General features: G+C 39.6%; 1 protein-coding gene across 3 annotated transcripts in view; it reads right to left on the bottom strand.

The window, feature by feature from the left end:
* dzip1 (DAZ interacting zinc finger protein 1) overlaps nucleotides 1-15,077 on the bottom strand; it is a 58,844-nt gene extending 43,767 nt beyond the window's left edge. For 2 of the 3 annotated variants that reach the window (XM_061902472.1, XM_061902469.1), the window contains exons 1-6: nucleotides 14,693-15,042; nucleotides 14,392-14,562; nucleotides 6,653-7,234; nucleotides 2,372-2,456; nucleotides 958-1,073; nucleotides 831-870 (exon numbers count right to left, since the gene is read on the bottom strand). In XM_061902472.1, the coding sequence (XP_061758456.1) occupies nucleotides 831-870; nucleotides 958-1,073; nucleotides 2,372-2,456; nucleotides 6,653-7,234; nucleotides 14,392-14,394 (826 nt within the window). In that variant the 5' untranslated portion in view covers nucleotides 14,395-14,562; nucleotides 14,693-15,042. Of the gene's footprint in view, nucleotides 1-830; nucleotides 871-957; nucleotides 1,074-2,371; nucleotides 2,457-6,652; nucleotides 7,235-14,391; nucleotides 14,563-14,692 lie in introns of all 3 variants that reach the window. The other variant, XM_061902471.1, reaches the window with a different exon arrangement.
* Nucleotides 15,078-21,851: the final 6,774 nt, after the last annotated feature.

The raw sequence follows: 21,851 nt of genomic DNA on the forward strand, positions 1-21,851 counted from the left end.
TGAAGTCCATGCGCAGCTCCTTCTGATCAAAAGCATCGATAACTTGTTTATAGAAGTCTTCCTTATCTTTCTTCAGTTTCAAAAGTCTCTCTGTCTCGATGGAGATCTTCCTTTATTACCTCCTGCTTCGATTGAAAGTCCAGTTTAGAAAACTGTTTTATTTTAGATATGTAATCCTCCATGTTAAAAGTGCAAGCGAGAGGAGGAAATAAACGATCGCTGCTCACTCTTGCTGCTTGTTGTCACTTCTTCTGCAGCCGAGTAGTCGCAAGAAGGATCACTAGCCCCCTCTACCACCAGGAGGCGGGAGTCATTTAATGACTCATATTTGACACACGCAGCTATGGTATATTAATAAAACATAGCTGCTTACTGTTCTTTTTAGCATATACAATAGTTTTGACCTTAAATCCAACTGAATAGCTCTTAATCTTCTTCCCTTTATGGGATTTCAAATGATTGAAATCAGCCTCCTACATTTTGAAAATGATGACAGGGGAAGTATCACTCGTGACGTGACGAGTTTGACCCGGTGGAAATTCTAGGCATATGCTAATTACTTGGTGAAACGAGTTGGACCCGACGGAAATTCTAGACATGCGCTAATAAAAATAATATTTTGCGAAACCAGTTTGACCCGGCATTAATCCTGACCTGGCTGTAATGCTAAGCATGCGCTAATTATTTTGCGAAACGAGTTTGACCCGGCAGTAATTCTAGGCAGGCACATACTATATACCCGGCGGCAATTCAAGGAAATACGGTAATGGTGATTACTATTTTTGCTATAATCGTCCAGCCCTAAAACGTTTCAATGCTAGCTGACTCACGAAGCTCATTCTCTTCCATGTGTCGTTGCAGCCTTTGATTCTGTGGAGAATCAATTGTCCACAATTCAGTCCAAAAATGACTGGAAATAGAACGCCTCCTGCAATATTTCATCCACTCTCCTCTCACCTCAAAGGTTTTAGCCTCCAAAAGCTGTTGCTGTTGCACAATCTGCTCCTTCAGATTGTTCATCTCTGATTTGAGGGCTTGGGTCGGAGATTTTTCCTCGCTGTTTAATTGTACATCTGAAAAAATAACAACAGCAGCAGTTCAAAATATGAGAAAGTCATGCATTTTTTCCCATGCATTAAGGTCTTGGAACTTGCAGTTGGGGGAAACAAGTCAGGTTGAGCCTCAAATGACAAGATGAAACATTAAAAAATTAAAAATAACATCAAATAAACTGTATTACAAATATATATTCTGTATGACTACCCTCATTTAACATTTTATTGAGTAAGAACATTTCCTGTTTTAAAAAAAAAAAAGGGCCAGGAATCTGAAACAAGGCTGCCGCTTTAAGCTTTCTTGGCTGCTTAATGCGAAAGCAAACTAGATGGTTTAAGTACACTGTGTCTAGTTCTGAGTACACTGAACAAATACAGGGTAGAAACCAGGTGAGCAAGTACCAACTATTTTCTTATTTATTTAGTGCACTAGAAGGCTAGGCTTCACGGTGGCAGAGGGGTTAGTGCGTCTGCCTCACAATACGAAGTTCCTGCAGTCCTGGGTTCAAATCCAGGCTCGGGATCTTTCTGTGTGGAGTTTGCATGTTCTCCCCGTGAATGCGTGGGTTCCCTCCGGGTACTCCGGCTTCCTCCCACTTCCAAAAGACATGCACCTGGGGATAGGCCCCTCCCACCTCCAAAGACATGCACCTGGGGATAGGCCCCTCCCACCTCCAAAGACATGCACCTGGGGATAGGTTGATTGGCAACACTAAATGGTCCCTAGTGTGTGAATGTGAGTGTGAATGTTGTCTGTCTATCTGTGTTAGCCCTGCGATGAGGTGGCGACTTGTCCAGGGTGTACCCTGCCTTCCGCCCGATTGTAGCTGAGATAGGCGCCAGCGCCCCCCGCGACCCCGAAAGGGAATAAGCGGTAGAAAATGGATGGATGGATGGATAGAAGGCTAACGAGTATCTGGGTGTAGTCAGCGTCATCTTTTTTTCTTCTTTAATTACTTAACAATAATAAAGACACAAAAAAAAATATCAATCTTGTAGTATTGACCATACACTGGTAATATAGTTGTTGTCCATGTGTGTTTACATTCAAGAGCTGTAGCTTAGCAGCTAGCCATACTCTGTTATACATTGTGTAGTGTAGCATGTTTAGCTATTCCTTGTCCTCTACTCCTCCAGTGATAATACTACTTGAAAAAAAAAACTGATTATTTGCCGTAACGGAGGCGAGGATTAGTGATTGAGAAGCTGCACTGTCTTGGGACATTGGCCGCTAGCGTGTTAAACCAAAGGCATCAGTGCCCGACTTGGCTTCCCGTCAGCGTTCAAACAACTGATCATGTGACTAGGAGACTTACGTGTCTCAGATTCATCAGGGTGGCGTCGCTGCATGTGACTTTGGAGAAAGGAAGCGTTGAGGAAGGTCTTGTTACAAAACATGCACTACAGGACAAAAGAAAGGCACAAACACAAAACAGGAGATGTCGATGTAAACAAAAAGGCATTTTAAAAAACACTGTATGATATTTTTTGACAGAACTAAGCAGTCTGCAAATAAGGTCACTTGTACAACCTTGCCAGCTGTCCACTTATTAATTCATCAGAAGCCACTGTTAGCCGAGCTACTCGTGCACACCTAGCAACCACATGCTGCCATGACACACGCGCACACTGTTGCCTTAGCAACAGCTTGGCCAGGTCAGAGGCAGCCTTGTACTTGAGGAACGTGTGGGAGCACTTTTCAATTGGGCTATAAATATCCCAAAGAAAAATTAAGGTACCATGATATCCTGCACTACAAATAAACAATTATCTAAAGGGGAACGGCACTTATTTTGCAATGTTGCTTGTCATTCACAATCCTTAGGTTTGTCTTTTTTTTTTTGCATTTTAACTCATAAATAGCAAAAGTCAGCGAATAATGGAGCTAATGGAATTCGCTCTATTCCGCCTATAAAGTGCTCAAAAAAACATCCAAAAGCTTCCATCATCCTTTATCCTTTTATATACTCACCCACGGTAAGTATATGTGTAATGTAGTAACAGACACATTCATAATTACTTGTAATGTTGACCTATTTTGTTTGTTTTTAGCATAAGGCGCCGTATTTATTTCATAGCCGCGTCACAACATTCCCTTTCCCTTTAAGAACAACACTACTACTACTCATGGCAGACTTCATGAGAGACAATTTTGGGAGAAATGATGATCCAGATACTTTTATTTTTGAGCCTGAACATAAGGAGGATGAGCTACACGTTTTAGAAGCTGTGCACTAAACAGATCCAGCTTTAGTGAAACACTAAGCATCATGTAGCAGTATTGCTAAGTGCTAAACAAGAAATACAAACTACGAACATAATACAACAATTACTTACTATACAATATCTGCTGTCACTGGGATGTTTATATCTTCCCGTTTAGATGAGGAATTAATTATAATCCTTTTTTGGATAATAACATCCATTACAGTAAAGTTAAAGTACCAATGATTGTCACACACACAACAGGTGTGGCGAAATTATTTTCTGCATTTGACCCATCACCCTTGATTCACCCCTGGGAGGTGAGGGGAGCAGTGAGCAGCAGCGGTGGCTGCGCCCAAGAATCATTTTTAATGATTCATCCCACAATTCCAACCCTTGATGCTGAGTGCTAAGTAGAGAGGTAATGGGCCCCATTTTATAGTCTTTGGTATGACTCGGCCAGGGTTTGAACTCACAACCTACCGATGTCAGGGCGGCAAGCTAAGACGAGATTACATTTTGATGAGGCCTATGTAGCGCTTGGTTTTACTGAGACTACAATGAGGGACAAGAAATTATTTTCTGCATTTGTTTTCCTTGCCCTTTTGTGGGTTCTTCCGAGGATCTTGTAGTCGTAATGATTTGTGCAGTCCTTTGAGACATTTGTGATTTGGGGCTATATAAATAAACATTGATTGATTGATTGATTGATTGAAGATGACCGGTGAGTCATTGAATCATGCTAATAAGGAAACTGTTTTGCTGAGGTGAACTTATAACAATTTTATCGACAAATGATATTGTTTATATATAGTTTTGGTGGAGAGTGGGGCCAAAATATTGTCTTCCTTTCTTCCTAGGAAATAATGGAGAAGCTGCACAAGCTATTTAGCTCTCTGATCACGAAGCGCTTATAATAATAATATCCCCAACACTTGGTTACTCTTCAGGTCACGAGATGTAAATTAAGTATTGTTGTCGGTTTTAGGATGTTTTTTTAGAGCGCTTAATGGGCAGAATATTGGGCTCCCGTTAGCTGCATTGTTAGCCACTTGGTACTTGCCGTATTTTACGAATGATCTGGTATTGTCTTACTTAGGGATTGTGAATGATAGGCAAAACTCCCCCAGATATGCAGTTGTCCTTTAAGATGAGTCTCAGGCAAGGGTCAAATCATATAAGCCAAAGAGGCTGGTTCAATACCACGTGTCACCCCTTTGTAAGTGGCTTTATAGCCTAATTGCCATTTGCCACCAAAACCCACCATCTGCCGGCTGCATTCAATCTGACGCTTACTAATAATTAAGCTTACTTGAGCTATTTCCAAACAACAGAGACAAGAGGTTTTAATGCCATTTGCATTCACATCACAAACGTGAGGTGTTTTTTACATTTAAATTGCATTAAATTCTGCTATTATGGCACTAACAATTGTTACACTAACAATTAGGCCCCATCCTGTTCGCTCTTTATCTCCTCCCTCTTGGAGATATTTTTAAGAAACATGGAGTGTTTTATCACTTTTATGCAGATGACTGCCAAATTTATATGCCGATTTCAAAAAGCCACGGCCCCCTGACGCCCCTTCTTAACTGTCTATGCCACGTCAAGGCTTGGTTAGCCCAGAATTTTTTAATGATGAATGAGGGAAAAACGGAAATTTTATTTTTTGGTCCGGCCCTCACTGACTTGGGACCATTGCAAAATGATGTGCGTCCCAAAGTCACCAGCCTTGGCGTCACTATAGACAGCCATTTTAAACTAGACAAAGAAGTCAATGGCGTTTTAAAATCGTGTTTTTATCACCTTCGTCTTTTAGTAAAGGTTAAACCGTTTTTATCTTTTAACCTTTTTGAACAACTCGTGCATGCTTTTATTTCAAGTGGCCTGGACTACTGCAATGCACTTTATGCTGGCATTAGCCAAAAAGCTCTATCCCAGTTGCACTTAGTCCAGAACGCAGCAGCACGACTTTTAACTTGGGCCAGGAAACACCAGCATAGAACCCCAATTCTTCAGAGTTTGCACTGGCTCCCTGTTCATTTTAGAATTGATTTTAAAACATTTGCTGTTTGTTTTTAAATCTTTACATAGACTGGGACCTCAATATATCTCGGACCTCATCCAAATTTACATTCCTGCGTGCGCTCTGAGGTCCGAGAGCCAGCTCCAGCTCGTGGTGCCCAAGACCAGACTTAAGACCAGGGGTGACAGGACCTTCTCTGTGGTCGGCCCTAAGCTCTGGAACACTCTGCCCCTCCATGTTCAAACTGCTTCCACAGTGGACTGTTTTAAGTCTTGTCTTAAGAGCCACTTTTATTCTTTGGCTTTTAACACTACCTGAGTTGTGTGGTCCTCTGTCCTCTGTGTTTTTTATACACTTTGATTTTTATTTTACTGTTTTAATTGACTGCCCCAAGTGGAGGAGTTCAAGTACCTAGGAGTCTTGTTCACGAGTGGGGGAAGAGTGGATCGTGAGATTGACAGGCGGATCGGTGCGGCGTCTTCAGTAATGCGGACGTTGTATCGATCCGTTGTGGTGAAGAAGGAGCTGAGCCGGAAGGCAAAGCTCTCAATTTACCGGTCGATCTACGTTCCCATCCTCACCTATGGTCATGAGCTTTGGGTCATGACCGAAAGGATAAGATCACGGGTACAAGCGGCCGAAATGAGTTTCCTCCGCCGGGTGGCGGGTCTCTCCCTTAGAGATAGGGTGAGAAGCTCTGCCATCCGGGAGGAGCTCAACGTAAAGCCGCTGCTCCTCCACATCGAGAGGAGCCAGATGAGGTGGTTCGGGCATCTGGTCAGGATGCCACCCGAACGCCTCCCTAGGGATGTGTTTAGGGCACGTCCAGCTGGTAGGAGGCCACGGGGAAGACCCAGGACACGTTGGAAAGACTATGTCTCCCGGCTGGCCTGGGAACGCCTCGGGATCCCCCGGGAAGAGCTAGACAAAGTGGCTGGAGATAGGGAAGTCTGGGCTTCCCTGCTTAGGCTGCTGCCCCCGCGACCCGACCTTGGATAAGCGGAAGATGATGGATGGTTGGATGGATGGATGTTTTAATTGATTTTACCCTTTAAAATTGTTTTTAATCATATTTGTTTTTATTGGTTTTATTTGTATTCATTTTTTGTTTTATTCAGTCATTGGTGGAGCATAATATTGTTTTTAACATGGCTGTGCAGCACTTTGGAAACGTTATTGTTGTTTAAATGTGCTATATAAATAAAGTGGATTGGATTGGATTGGTTGTGAAGGTCTGGCATCTGAGGGCCAATAGCCAGGCTGGGGTGCTGAGGAGGAGGGATTTAACGATGGCGGTGGCTCAATAGGACTAAAGACTGTCAAAGACCCCAGCAAGTAAAGAAAAAATAGAGTGTTTCGACAGTACCTTTTGGCTACTCATGATCCGTGGTGCAAACATAGTTTGCTGATTGCGTATGATCTTCTTCCGGTTCTTAAGTTCAGCGCTCATTTCCTTCATGCTCTCATTCTGCTTCTTCAAATGAGCCAGTAGCTGCTCCTGCTGCATGCTGGCGCTCGCCAGCTTCCCCTCCGCCGCCTGCAGGTTGACTTTGAGGAAGTCTTGACAGTGGAGGAGCCACTCCACCGTGAGCTGGGCCAACTGGAGGATCTTGATGAGACCCTGGTCCACGGGGCTCTGACAGCGCTGACAGCGCTCCCCCTCCAGGCTGCAGTAGGTCACGGTGTTGACGTGCTCCTGGAGAACGTCCACGTCCAGCTGGCTGATCACCGTGCCGATGTCGACGGCGTGGATCCGCCGCCAGTCCACGCTCTCCCTGCGCACGCGGAACCTGAAGGGCGGAATGGTGGGCGTGGCGATGGACGGAGCCATGACCGGTGTCTTCCCGGAGTGCTGGCTCAGAGGGGAATTCAAGAGGGATTGGATTCCTGACGAGGAATGGTTCCCCTGGGTGTCACTGCTGTACGGGTAGTAGACGCCATCCTGAAACTGACAACAAACACTGCTAGTGATGTGCGGATCCATACTGAAATGTCGACATCTTTATGCTCTGATTTAATCAAAATACCAATACTTATGATACTTTGGTTATTTGAGATCATGTACGGTATAACATGAACAGGAACACAGAATATAGTAGGGGTGTAAAGGTACGTGTATTTGTATTGAACCATTTCGGTACATGTGTTTCGGTTCAGTTCGGAGGTGTACCGAACAAGTTTCCACACGGACTAATTAGGTAGCGCACCGCACGTTGTATAAACAATGCAGAGCGAGGCACAACACTCGGCATGCTAGCAGCGACCGGGCTAGGACAACATGCAAAAGCCTGAGCTGGAAGACCATCCTGCCTCGTTAACATCTCCCCTTTGGGAACACTTTGGCTGCGCGGGGCGATACAACAATAGAGGACGGAGGTTTGCCGACATTGTTGAGCAGCAGTAGGGTATGCTTCTGCCAACACGTCAAACATGCTAACCCCTTTGAAGCGGCACCACCCCCAAGTCAACCTCGCTTTAAGGAAGAGAAAGAGGAGCGTGGTGCAAATATCGCATTCAAGCAGCCTCTCCTCGGCCAGCCAGGCAGGGCTGAAGCAATAACAAATGTTTTTATAGCAGCAGATTTAAGACCATCCATCCATTTTCTGCCGCTTGTCCCGTCCGGGGTCGCGGGGGGTTGCTGTATTGCATTAAAAACTACATTTTGACCCACTTCTATGGTGGAAGAACAATAAGCACATATATCCTCTTACTGTCAAGTTAGCCAAGTTAGGGCGGTAAAGAAAAGTTAATCTGAGGCTGAGTTGACTTGAAACTGTTTAATGTTGCCCTTTTTATATGTAGAAGAAAAGTTTTATCATTTTATTTCATCTGAGCAACAACTTGAGGCAGTTTAATGTTGATTAACGTGGACCCCGACTTAAACAAGTTGAAAAACTTATTGGGGTGTTAGCATTCAGTGGTCAGTTGTACGGAATATGTACTGTACTGTGCAATCTACTAATAAAAGTCTCAATCAATCAATCAAAAAAAGCATTTTACATGTAGAAAAGTTTTGTTAACAAATCATTCTGAGCCTTATCTTATTTAGTTTTTATTTTATACATATTGATCACATTAACCCTGGCAATGGACCCTGTGTGTATATGTATGTTATGCCTTTGTTTACAAATTTGGTAAATAAATAACCAAAACATTTATATTTTGTCGTTTTCCTAATGTACCCAAAATGAACCGAACCGTGACCTTTAAACCGAGGTACGTACCGAACCAAAAATTTCTGTGTACCGTTACACCCCTAGTATATAGTAATCAGTGTAAATTCCAGATTATATTTACATATTTTGCCCTTTTTTTTGTCCTGTCCAGCATCTCAGGCAAGTCATATAGTAGATGTAGATGCCTATATCGGCTGTTTCTCTTGTTGCCTTATCAAATGTATTTATATTATCATTTGGTGCAGCCGGGCCGGAACAGGAGGGGATAGAAAGAGAAAAAAAGGAAGACAGAGGGGGAAATTGTGGGGACAAGAGGAGGATTAGACAGAGAGAAAAAAACAACAACAGCAAACACAACAACAATAGAGAAACATCAGCAAATAGGATATGTACAAATTAGATGGTAAAAGTGGTAGCAAAGAAGCAGTTAGTGAAATAAATAATAACACAGATATGAAAATGAGCATTATTACGTTACAAATGGAGCAATACAAATACCAATAGACTAAACGCTAATTGATAATGAACGATACCAATAATTTACCTCTATTATCAACAATACAGTTGTTCAAATGCAACAATACATACACATAATGATAAGTAGAGATACAAAAGAAAGAGAAGCAACCTATATTAACCTTGTAGATTGTTATAGTAACAATAGGTTAAGCTTTGTCAGTGTGCCGTGTGTTACCCAGTTTACCCTAGGGCAACAACGTAAATTTATGTTTGATAAAAAGTGATAATGTGCATGAGTGTATGTCTGTTTAGGTACTTGTATATGTAGTTTGTGTATATGTATGTTTGTAAAGTGAACATATATGTACAGAATGTGTATATGTCTGTTTGTACAGTGAATGTATATGTACAGTATGTATATATGTATCTTTGTACAATGTATATGTACACTATGTATATATGTATGTTTGTACAGTGAATGCATATGTACAGTATGTGTATATGTATGTTTGTACAATATATATGTACACTATTTTTATATGTATGTTTGTACAGTGAATGTATATGTACATGTATGTGTATATGTATGTTTGTACAGTGAATGTATATGTACATGTGTGTGTATATGTATGTTTGTACAGTGAATGTATATGTACATGTATGTGTATATGTATGTTTGTACAGTGAATGTATATGTACATGTATGTGTATATGTATGTTTGTACAGTGAATGTATACGTACATGTATGTGTATATGTATGTTTGGACGTGAATGTATATGTACATGTATGTGTATATGTATGTTTGTACAGTGAATGTGCATGTGGATGTACAAACTTTGAGTATGTAGGTAAGTACTGTATTTGTATTTCGCTCTTTTTAAGCATTTGCGGCGCATTAATTTCGAAAAACGCACCACGTTTACTTTTTTTTTTAACATCACTGATTACTACTCACTCCAGACTTCATGAGAGCTAACAAGCATAATAAAACATCACTTACTGTACAAAGTCTACTGTCATCAGGATGTCAATTGATAAAATATTGTTATAGTCCAGTTTAGATGACGAATGACTCATAATCCTTGCAAAGAAAAGGTGGGTGGAACCAAGCATCTTTTTGTGTGCTTCTTGCCATTATCGGGTCTAAATTGGCTGTCAAAGTTGACAAACATGTTGGGCTCCTCATCCTTTGATTGATTGATTGATTGATTATTTTATTAGTAGATTGCACAGTTCAGTACATATTCTGTATAATTGACCACTAAATGGTAACACCCGAATACGTTTTTCAACTTGTTTAAGTCGGGGTCTACGTTAATCAATTCCCAGGCGAGAGGCATGATTTATGATCTACAATAAACTTCCACAAGCAAGGAAAGGAGGACGGAGCTTACCACTCGATGATGTCAATCTAGGCGTACAAGCTTGTGATCAGGGCACTGCTATAAATTGTCCACGTTAGCACTTATAATAACAATATCATTAATTGCATGGTTTTACTGCCATCACCTGCGGTTCACGTCCAGCCCATTAAATATACCTGGTGGTCAAGCTTGCTTTTTTCTCCATGGGTAAGAGGCATCATTTAAGCTTTCTCAAAGAAAAAAAAAAAGCCCTATTCTTGAGTTGTTTTCGGCTGTAGAAATCGTTCAATACGGAAAAATTATGAAGGTTCTTCAGAGTTCCTCGAGAGGTAATCAAAAAGGGCAGAAGAGGGTAAGAGTTTACAAAACGAGGACGAGAAAAGAAGCTCACGCTCCAGTTCAAGAGAGCGGAGTTGAAGAATGCATGAGTTTGCAGTGATCACTTTGTTAAAGGTTTGTCTGATATACTTTTAACGTTTATTATTTCCCATATAAGTAGTATCTTGATATTATTTGTATTTCTTAAACATGTTTGCTACAAGTGTCTAAATAAAAGAAAGCAAATGTGAGGAAGACCTAAAAGAGTTAAGCTTTTATCAAAGACAACGATCATAAATGATTATGGGTGTAACGGTACATGTATTTGTATTGAACCGTTTCGGTACGGGGGTTTCGGTTCGGCCCGCGGGCGTACCGAACGAGTTTGTAAGAAAAAGTCTTCACAAGCTGCTCTGCTTTCTGCCTCTGTCTCAGCAGCAAGCATTGTCCCGCCCACACAACCATCTGATTGGTTACATACAAAGCCAATCAGCAGTGCGTATTCAGAACGCATGTTGTCAATGCTTTAGCGTCGAGCAGATATGAGTTCAGCAAGGGAGCAGCAGACTCTCCCCAAATAATAATAAACACTTCCAAGTCAACTACTTTCTAAAGATCACTATGAGCCCGTTGACCTTCTAGAAACTTAAAACGGCAGCTCAGCTCACTCTCAGTCCTGGCTTTAGGTGAAGGCTAGTTAGCTTTTAGCGTAACGTTAGCTCATTTTGCAGTGTGTGTGTGCGTGCGTGTGTGTGTGTGTTAGGGGCAGCAAAGCCCTGTCTGTCTGTTATTGCATTGAACTCCGTGGTATTCAGGGATGAATAGTCTCTCATGTTGCTGTTGTACTATTTTTTCAGCTATAGTTACATTAATCATTAGTAATGTAGCAGCCAAGTTTGAATGGCAGGGTCCCTGCTATCACATGTTGACAATATAACATTTACATAATAAAAGTCAACTACAGGCTTCCCAAATGCTGTAATAAATTAAGCATGATGAGTTGATTCATCCATCCATCCATTTTCTACCGCTTATTCCCTTTTGGGGTCGATTCAAATCTGTTTAATGTTGCACTTTTTATATGTAGAAGAAAGGTTTTGTCATTTTATTTAATCATATCAACAACTTGAGGCAATTTAATGTGGATTAACGTGGGCAGAATTATTATACTGTTCCCAATGTTAAAAGGATCAAGCCATTGTTTACAAATTTGGTAAATAAATAACCCCAAAATTAATATTTTGTTGGTTTCTTACTGTACCGAAAATGAACCGAACCGTGACCTCTAAACCGAAATTTTTGTGTACCGTTACACCCCTATAAATTATGCATTCAGCACATACACAATGTTGACATCTGTAGTTATATTTTGATAGACAATCATAAATGATGCAATGAACACAGACAATAATAAATGATGCATTCAACACATACACATTGTTGACATTTATAGTTAATTTGGGTCATGACCGAAATGATAAGATCACGGGTACAAGCGGCCGCAATGAGTTTCCTCCGCCGGGTGGCGGGTCTCTCCCTTAGAGATAGGGTGAGAAGCTCTGCCATCCGGGAGGAACTCAAAGTAAAGCCGCTGCTCCTCCACATGGAGAGGAGCCAGATGAGGTGGTTCGGGCATCTGGTCAGGATGCAACCCTAACGCCTCCCTAGGGAGATGTTTTGGGCACATCCGACCGGCAGGAGGCCACGGGGGAAGACCAAGGACACGTTGGGAAGACTATGTCTCCCGGCTGGCCTGGGAACGCCTCGGGATCCCCCGGAAGGAGCTGGACAAAGTTGCTGGGGAGAAATCTGGGCTTCCCTGCTTAGGCTGCTGCCCCCACGACCCGACCTCGGCTAAGTGGAAGAAGATGGGTGGATATATATATATATATATATATATATATATATGTTTATTTATTTATTTATTAGGGCTGCGAATCTTTGGGTGTCCCACAATTCGATTCAATATCGATTCTTGGGGTCACGATTCGATTCAAAATCGATTTTGTTTTCAATTCAACACAATTCTCGATTCAAAAATGATATTTTTCCGATTTAAAAGGATTCTGTATTCATTCAATACATAGATTTCAGCAGGATCTACCCCAGTCTGCTGAAATGCAAGCAGAGTAGTAGATTTTTGTACAAAGCTTTTATAATTGTAAAGGACAATGTTTTATCAACTGATTGGAATAGTGTAAATATGTTTTAAATATTAAACAAACCAAAAATATGACGTATTTGATCTTTGTGAAAACATTGGACACAGTGTGTTGTCCAGCTTATGAGATGCCATGCAAGTGTAAGCCACTGTGACACTATTGTTCTTTTTAATAAATGTCTAATGATAATGTCAATGAGGGATTTTTAATCACTGCTATGCTGTTGTTGATAATATTCATTTTTGTTTCACTACTTTTGGTTTGTTCTGTGTGGTGTTTGTGTCTCCTCTCAATTGCTCTGTTTATTGCAGTTCTGAGTGTTGCTGGGTCAGCTTTGGTTTTGGAATCGGATTGCATTGTTATGGTATTGCTGTGTAGTGGTTTGTTGGATTGATAAAAAATAAACAAATAAATAAATAAATAAAATCGATTTAAAAAAAAAAAAGAGAATCGATTCTGAATCGCACAACGTATTCGATTTGTATTTTAAATCGGTTTTTCCCACACCCCTGATACATATATATACACACACATATACACATGTACACACACACATATATATATATATATATATATATATATTTATATGTGTAAGGGTGGAGTGCCATCTCCGGGTTGGGGAGGAGACCCTGCCCCAAGTGGAGGAGTTCAAGAACCTAAGAGTCTTGTTCACGAGTGAGGGAAGAGTGGATCGTGAGATCGACAGTAATGCGGACGCTGTATCGATCCGTTGTGCTGAAGAAGGAGCTGAGCCGGAAGGCAAAGCTCTCAATTTACCGGTCGATCTACGTTCCCATCCTCACCTATGGTCATGAGCTTTGGGTCATGACCGAAAGGATAAGATCACGGGTACAAGCGGCCCAAATGAGTTTCCTCCGCCGTGTGGCGGGTCTCTCCCTTAGAGATAGGGTGAGAAGCTCTGTCATCCGGGAGGAACTCAAAGTAAAGTGTGCTGAAAATTGTAATTTTCCTGAAGGAACTCTCTTGACGGAATAAATAAAGTACTATCTAATCTATCTAATCTAATCTAAAGCCGCTGCTCCTCCACATGGAGAGGAGCCAGATGAGTTGGTTCGGGCATCTGGTCAGGATGCTACCCGAACGCCTCCCTAGGGAGGTGTTACGGGCACGTCCGACCGGCAGGAGGCCACGGGGGAAGACCAAGGACACGTTGGGAAGACGCCTGGGGTTCCCCCAGGAGGAGCTGGACGAGGTAAGTCTGGGCTTCCCTGCTTTGGCTGCTGGCCCCGTGACCCAACCTCGGATAAGTGGAAGAACATGAATGGATAAATACAATAAATACTTGAATTTCAGTTCATTACAGCTATACATATATACATAAATATATATATATATATATATACACACACACACACACCATCGGGCAGTCTGAATATCTCCCTAATTCTGAGGTCTCAAGGTTGGCAAGTATGATTGTCATACCGGCCTGAATTTTACTCGGTATCGAATCGGAAAGAAAATTGGCAGTATCGCACATCCGAACACCGCCATTGACATCTGGCAGGCAAGCCAGATCTGTCCACGATGGTCCATCTTGTCACCGCACAATGGTGAATATCGACGTACAAAAAGCATGAATACCTTCCAGTCCAGCGGTTCTTACCATGTCTGGATCCTGAGGACCCACACGGGGATCGCGGATGAAGTCGCCGTCCTTCCCTGCTCGCTGCGCCTTGTCGCAGCCGCGTTGCCGTGGCAACAGGAAGGAGCTTCCCCTCGGGAGGTTAAATGTTATCAAAACACCACGCCGTGTTTCCCCAGCATCGACTGCGTCCTGTGGGAGACATTGAACAAACATCCATGTTTTAGTCCGTGCAGAAATAACCAGCATTATTGCACCTTTACGGCAGTTAGTTAGTGCAGAAATAACCAGCATTATTGCACCTTTACGACAGTTAGCTTACCGTAATGGTCGTCGAGTTCGCGCCGCTAATTTGCCGAACAATAGCACTTTGGAGCTTCAATACTCAACAAAAGAGGACGTGTTTAAACTTGTCCGAGGAGCGCCAGTAACTACGAAGAATATCAAGTACGACCCTTGTTGTTTCTCGAAAGTTCCATTTTATAAGCGGGGTTTTCCCACTCGGTTTACACTGATTACTATCAAGACCACCGTGTCAAAAAAATAACACATTCTTGAGCTCCGACCGTTAAAAGTTGGGGTTATAAGTTAGTTAAGCATACTTCGAGACCAAACTTACAGTTTGACGAGTTACTCGAGGATTTAAATCAATGCACAGACTTTTCTGGAAAAGTTCCCCCCTCCTTTTTTTTTTTTGGACCCGAAGAATTTCGGGGTGACTCACGTGTCAACTTCCGGTACCTTCAAAGTAAATCAGATTACTAATTGAAGGCGAATTATATTAAATTTGAGCGAAATTATTAAATGAACGACTGGGGAGAAGAATATAGTTGAACGGAAAGTTTATTAAAATCAGCATTATTCGTGTTAACATAGTCATTGTCAGTTCAGTACGTGCTATTATTTTGCCACTTGTTCGTACCACCAACTTCCTTTCATGCATATGATGAATAGTTTATATTACATTTTCAGGAGAGCGGTGGATATACAGTGAGAAATGTACAAAATGTAAAAATGTGGTTCTAGAATTAAAAAAAAAACCATGAAACGTTTGCTATGCTCAACATTCGTGGCCTTTTTTTCAAAGTTGTCCCAGTGAGTTTGGGGGTGACGAACATATTTTCGCGCATTTCCGGCACCTTCAAAGTAAAACCGGATGACGATGGTAACGTTGGTGACACGTGTTTTGCAATTTGTTATTTTTTTCTTTTGTATGACGCAAATTAATCCACAGGTCTAAAATAAAATTAGGGCCAAACAGCCTTCTTAAAAACAGAATCTTAAATATTAATAAAATAGTAAAAACAATCAATAATTATATCAAATGAATTCTATTAAAGGCCTACTGAAAAGAGATTTTCCTATTTAAACGGGAATTACAGGTCCATTCTATGTGTCATACTTGATCATTTCGCGATATTGCCATATTTTTGCTGAAAGGATTTAGTAGAGAACATCGACGATAAAGTTTGCAACTTTTGGTCGCTAATAAAAAAGCCTTGCCTGTACCGGAAGTAGCAGACGATGTGCGCGTGACGTCACGGGTTGTGGAGCTCCTCACATCTGAACATTGTTTACAATCATGGCCACCAGCAGCTAGAGCGATTCGGACCGAGAAAGCGACAATTTCCCCATTAGTTTGAGCGAGGATGAAAGATTCATGGAGGAGGAAAGTGAGAGTGAAGGACTGGAAGAAAGAAAAAAAAAAGACGAGTGCAGTGGGAGCGATTCAGATGTTATTAGACACATTTACTAGGATAATTCTGGAAAATCCCTTATCTGCTTATTGTGTTACTAGTGTTTTAGTGAGATTATATGGTACCTGAATGTGGTGACTGCCAGTGTCTCTGAGGGAAGCCACGTTTCTCGATGAAGTGAAGGCAGCCGTTGGGGCCGGGCTGAGATGTTTTTTCCCCCCCCCTCCTCCACGGTGGAAGAGTCCCACGTTCGGGGGCGGCCGGTCGGTGGAGGCAAGAGAGTCGCAGCTGCCTCTTTGAAGGATGCAAAAGGAACGACGCGATCTCTCCACTCATGTCTACGGTAAGAGCCGACTTATTACCACAATTTTCTCACCGAAACCTGCCGGTTGACATGTGGTCGGGAACCATGTTCGCTTGACCGCTCTGTTCCATAGTAAAGCTTCACCGTCATCTTTCGGGAATGCAAACAAGGGAACACCGGCTGTGTTTGTGTGGCTAAAGGCGGCCGCAATACACCGCTTCCCACCTACATCTTTCTTCTTTGACGTCTCCATTATTAATTGAACAAATTGCAAAAGATTCAGCAACACAGATGTCCAAAATACTGTGTAATTATGCGATGAAAACAGACGACTTATAGCTGGGAACTGTGCTGGAACAAAATGTTCTCTACAATGCGACATTTTCAGCAGGACTTTTTATACACTGATCACAGTTTTTTTTACATGGAAATATTAAACGTAGATTTTTTTTTTACAGTGAACTTTTATAGACTTATTTTTTACACTTAACTTTTATACACTGAACTTTTTTATACACTGATTTTTTTTTTACACTAAATTTTTATACGCTGAATTATTTTTTTACATTGAATTATTAAACGCTGATTTTTTACAGTGGACTTTTTTAGACTTAATTTTATACACAAATGTTTTTACAGTGAAATTTTTTACACACACTTTTTTTAATCCAAATTTTTATACACTCATTTTTTACAATCAATTGTTAAAATACAGATTTTTTTACATTGAATTATTAAATGCTGATTTTGTTACAGTGCATTTTTACAGACTGTTATTTTTTACACTTACATTTTATACACGGATTTTTTTACGTTTACTGCAAACTTTTTTATATACCGATTTCTTTTTCACACCGAAGTTTTATACACTGATTTTTTTACAATCAATTGTTGAATGCTGTTTTTTTACATTGACTTTTTATGCACTGATTTATTTTACACTTAATTGTTGAACAGGTTTTTTTACATTTAATTTTTATACACTGATTTTTTTTATATTGAATTATTAAACGCTGATTTTTTTTTACAGTAAAGTTTTATACACTGTTTTTTTTTACACTTAACTTTTATACACTGATTTTTTTTCTTTACAGTGAACTTTATTATATATGGATTTTTTTACACCAAATTTTTTTTACGGTGAACTTTTTTATATACTGATTTCTTTCTGACACCAAATTTTTATTCACTGATTTTTTACAAGCAATTGTTAAAATGCTGTTTTTTTTACATTGACATTCTATAAACTGATTTATTTTACACTTAATGTTGAACACAGTTTTTTTATACTTAACTTTTAAATACTGATTTTTTTTTAAAGTGAACTTTCTTATATACTGATTTTTTTCCCCCCAATTTTTTATACACTGACTTTTTACAATCTATGGTTAATCCCAGAATTTTTTTTTTTTACATTAGCTTTTTATACACTGATTTTTTCAACGCTGAACTTTTTAATACACTCATTTTTTAACACATTATTTTTATACATTGATTTGTTTTTTAAAACTGAATTGTTAAAGGCTGATTATTTTTACAATTAACTTTTAGACGGTTATTTTTTACACTTAAATTTTATACACTAAATTTTTTCTACGCTGAACTTTTTTATACTGATTTTTTTTACACTGAATTTTGAAAATGCTGTATTTGATCAAACTTATATTTTTAAACACATATTTTGATTTACTTAAATTGTACGCATAATATGATGTAAACACAATCCAGAGACATAAATAGTGTCAAAAAGTTTTCATAGTAAAAAAAAATAAAAATCGTAAGAATTAACATTTTTATTCAACCTAAAAAAAAAATGTGAGCACTTAGCTTTATTTGAAATAAACTCATGTATTTTTCCAAACTTTAACTTTGCGTTTCAAAAATAGTTTTTTCAAGTACAAAACCTTTGACCCTAATTGAGCTCCGTAAACTATTAGAAAAGAATCGCTATTATGAAAAGGGACAAGCGGTAGTGAATGGATGGATGGACTGACTCTGATGTGGCTTGAAAGCAACAACAGCATCAGGGAAAATGACGTGTCATATACAAATGACCAGCAGGGGTCAGTGATGTGTAAGGTTCATGTTTGGACTTGGAGCGCAGCAGAATGAGCCATCCATTCATCCATTTTCTACCGCTTGTCCCTCGATGCCTGTGGAAATTAGCGAAGGGAGCCCGATCATTTGGAGCCGTTATTATGGTTTTTATTTCACAAACAGTTTTTTCAATGAAAGAAGCAATCAATAGTGTCAGTTAAAAACATAGATGTGGATCAGACTAATTACAATTTACACTAATTTTACTTAATCAGTGCGAATTATACAGAAATATTGGCTATAATTTACGTTTTTGTTGTGTTTTTATTGTAAACCTATAAGGCGAAGCCATATTTTCATGCTTTGACAGTGACATCACAATTTTGAATTTTTGATCACCACAAAAAAATGAAAAGTTACACAGATAATAAACAATAGTAAAATGCATTAATGAATAGGAAAAGCATAAATAAGACTAAACAAAAACTGTACTACCCGACCTGGTGTGTGTACACTTAAACTACCACTTATCAGAGGAATGACAACAAAAAGAATCTAAATAAAATAAAAAAATAAAATAAGAACAAAAAAAACTAACTATATATATATATGTATATATATGTATATATATATATATATATATATATATATATATATATACACACACACACACACACAAACAACTATAAAACACATTTTTATGATCTTTTTGTACACACACAAACATTTTTATTATCTTTATTATATAAATGCATATATATATATATACATTTGTACACGTATATACATATATATGTATATGCATATATATATACTTATATATATGTATATGTATATACATATATCTATATATGTATCTATATATATATATATATATATATATCTATATATATATCTATATATGTATAATGTAAAAAAATAAATAAAAATAAAAATAAAAATATAAAAAAAATGTTTACGTATATATACAGTATATGTATATACTGTACATATGTATATACATCCATCCATCCATGGATGGATGGATGTATATACATATGTACAGTATATACATATACTGTATATATACGTAAACATTTTTTTTACATTATACATATATATAGATATATATACATGTATATATCCATATATATATATACACAAGTGTATAAATATATATGTATATATATATATATCTATATATATATATATATATATATATATAAATACACAGTATTTACTGTATATATAAACAGGGGTTAATCATTTGGCGATGCAGTGCGCTGGAAATGTAGAAAGCGGCATGTACTCAACATAGCAACTGACGCTGTGGTCAAAGTTGGAATTGCCACTAAACATTATTGACGATATCCAACCCTCTACTGCCATCTGGCGGCTAAAGAGGATAGTGCAACCCTCTGATTTGTCACGTTTCATGTGTCAGGTAAACCGTGTCGAATAGGGCCATGTGAACTTTTTTTGTTTCTTTCATTTTGAAATCCAAACATTCCTTGGTGTCTCGGAGGTATGACACATGTTCTAGTAGCGTGGCCAATTGCAGACGCTACATCCGCATGTGCAGCAACTCCCAAACCAACCACTCACCAGTGGGAGTCATTTCTCTCATGGTTCGCCCAGAAAAGCCATTAAAAAGACTTGATTCGTTGGGGGGAGTCACATCTCTGGTGCAAATGATGTCGACGCACACACAAGACGGTGGTGAACACACCTGTGCAGGCACGGCTGGTCACAAGCAGACAGGAAGTTGAGTTGTGGGACAAGGACCGTTTGTCAGAAGGTCTGCAGCAGGTGACGCCTCCTCTGAATGTTTGTCAGCAGGTCTGCAGCAGGTGACGCCTCCTCTGAATGTTTGTCAGCAGGTCTGCAGCAGGTGACGCCTCCTCTGAATGTTTGTCTGAAGTTCTGCAGCAGATGATTCTTCCTCGGAATGTTTGTCTGAAAGTCTGCAGCAGATGATTCTTCCTTTGAATGTTTGTCAGAAGGTCTGCAGCAGATGATTCCTCCTCTGAATGAGTCACAGCGGGAGAAGGAGAAACAAGTGAGGACCTTTGCAATACATCAACTGCAAGCATGCACCTACTATATATACATCTTCTTTTCCCACACTACCTTTTACACTCACACCATATATTTTGGAAACTATATATATATATATATATATATATATATATATATATATATATATATATATATATATATATATATATATATATTCATATATGTTCCAAACCCCAAAAGCAGTGAAGTTGTCACAGTAAATAAAAACAGAAAAATTATTCCCAAATCCTTTTCAACTTATATTCAATGGAATGGACTGCAAAGAAAAGATATTTAACGTTCCAACTGGAAAACGTTATTTTTTGCAAGTATTAGCTCAGTAGAATTTGATGCCTCCAACATGTTTTTAAAAAAAGCTGGCATAAGTGGCAAAAAAGACTGAGTAAGTTGAGGAATGCTCATCAAAGACATTTGGAACAGGTGAACAGGCTAATTGGGAACAGGTGGGTGCCATGATTGGCTATAAAAGCAGCTTCCATGAAATGCTCACTCATTCACAAACAAGGACGGGGTGAGGGTCACCACTTTGTCAACAAATGCCAGAGCAAATTGTTGAAGAACAACATTTCTCAAGCAGCTATTGCAAGGAATTTAGGGATTTCACCATCTACGCTCCGTAATATCATCAACAGGTTGAAAGAATGTGGAGAAATCACTGCATGGAAGGCCATGATATTACACACCTTCCATCCCTCAGGCGGTACTGCATCAAAAAGCCACATCAGTGTGTAAAGGATATCACCACATGGGCTCAGGATCACTTCAGAAAACCACTGTCAGTAACTACAGTTGGTCGCTACATCTGTAAGTGCAAGTTAAAACTCTACTATGCAAAGCCAAAGCTATTTATCAACAACACCCAGAAACCCATAGCTGGGCAAGAGCTCATCTAAGATGGACTGATGCAAAGTGGAAAAGTGTTCTGTGGTCTGGCGAGTCTACAGTTCAATTTGTTTTTGGAATCTGTGCACATCATGTCTTCTGGACCAAAGAGGAAAATAACAATCTGGACTGTTCTAGGGTGAAAGTGTTGTAGTCAGCATGTGTGATGGTATGGGGGTGTATTAGTGATTGTTGTAGGGTGAAAGTGTTGTAGTCAGCATGTGTGATGGTATGGGGGTGTATTAGTGATTGTTGTAGGGTGAAAGTGTTGTAGTCAGCATGTGTGATGGTATGGGGGTGTATTAGTGATTGTTGTAGGGTGAAAGTGTTGTAGTCAGCATGTGTGATGGTATGGGGGTGTATTAGTGATTGTTGTAGGGTGAAAGTGTTGTAGTCAGCATGTGTGATGGTATGGGGGTGTATTAGTGCCCAAGGCATGGCTAACTTACACGTCTGTGAAGGCACCATTAATGCTGAAAGGTACATACATGTTTTGGAGCAAC

The sequence above is a fragment of the Nerophis ophidion genome, linkage group LG06 (assembly GCF_033978795.1).
Source record: "Nerophis ophidion isolate RoL-2023_Sa linkage group LG06, RoL_Noph_v1.0, whole genome shotgun sequence".
Lineage (NCBI taxonomy): Eukaryota > Metazoa > Chordata > Actinopteri > Syngnathiformes > Syngnathidae > Nerophis > Nerophis ophidion.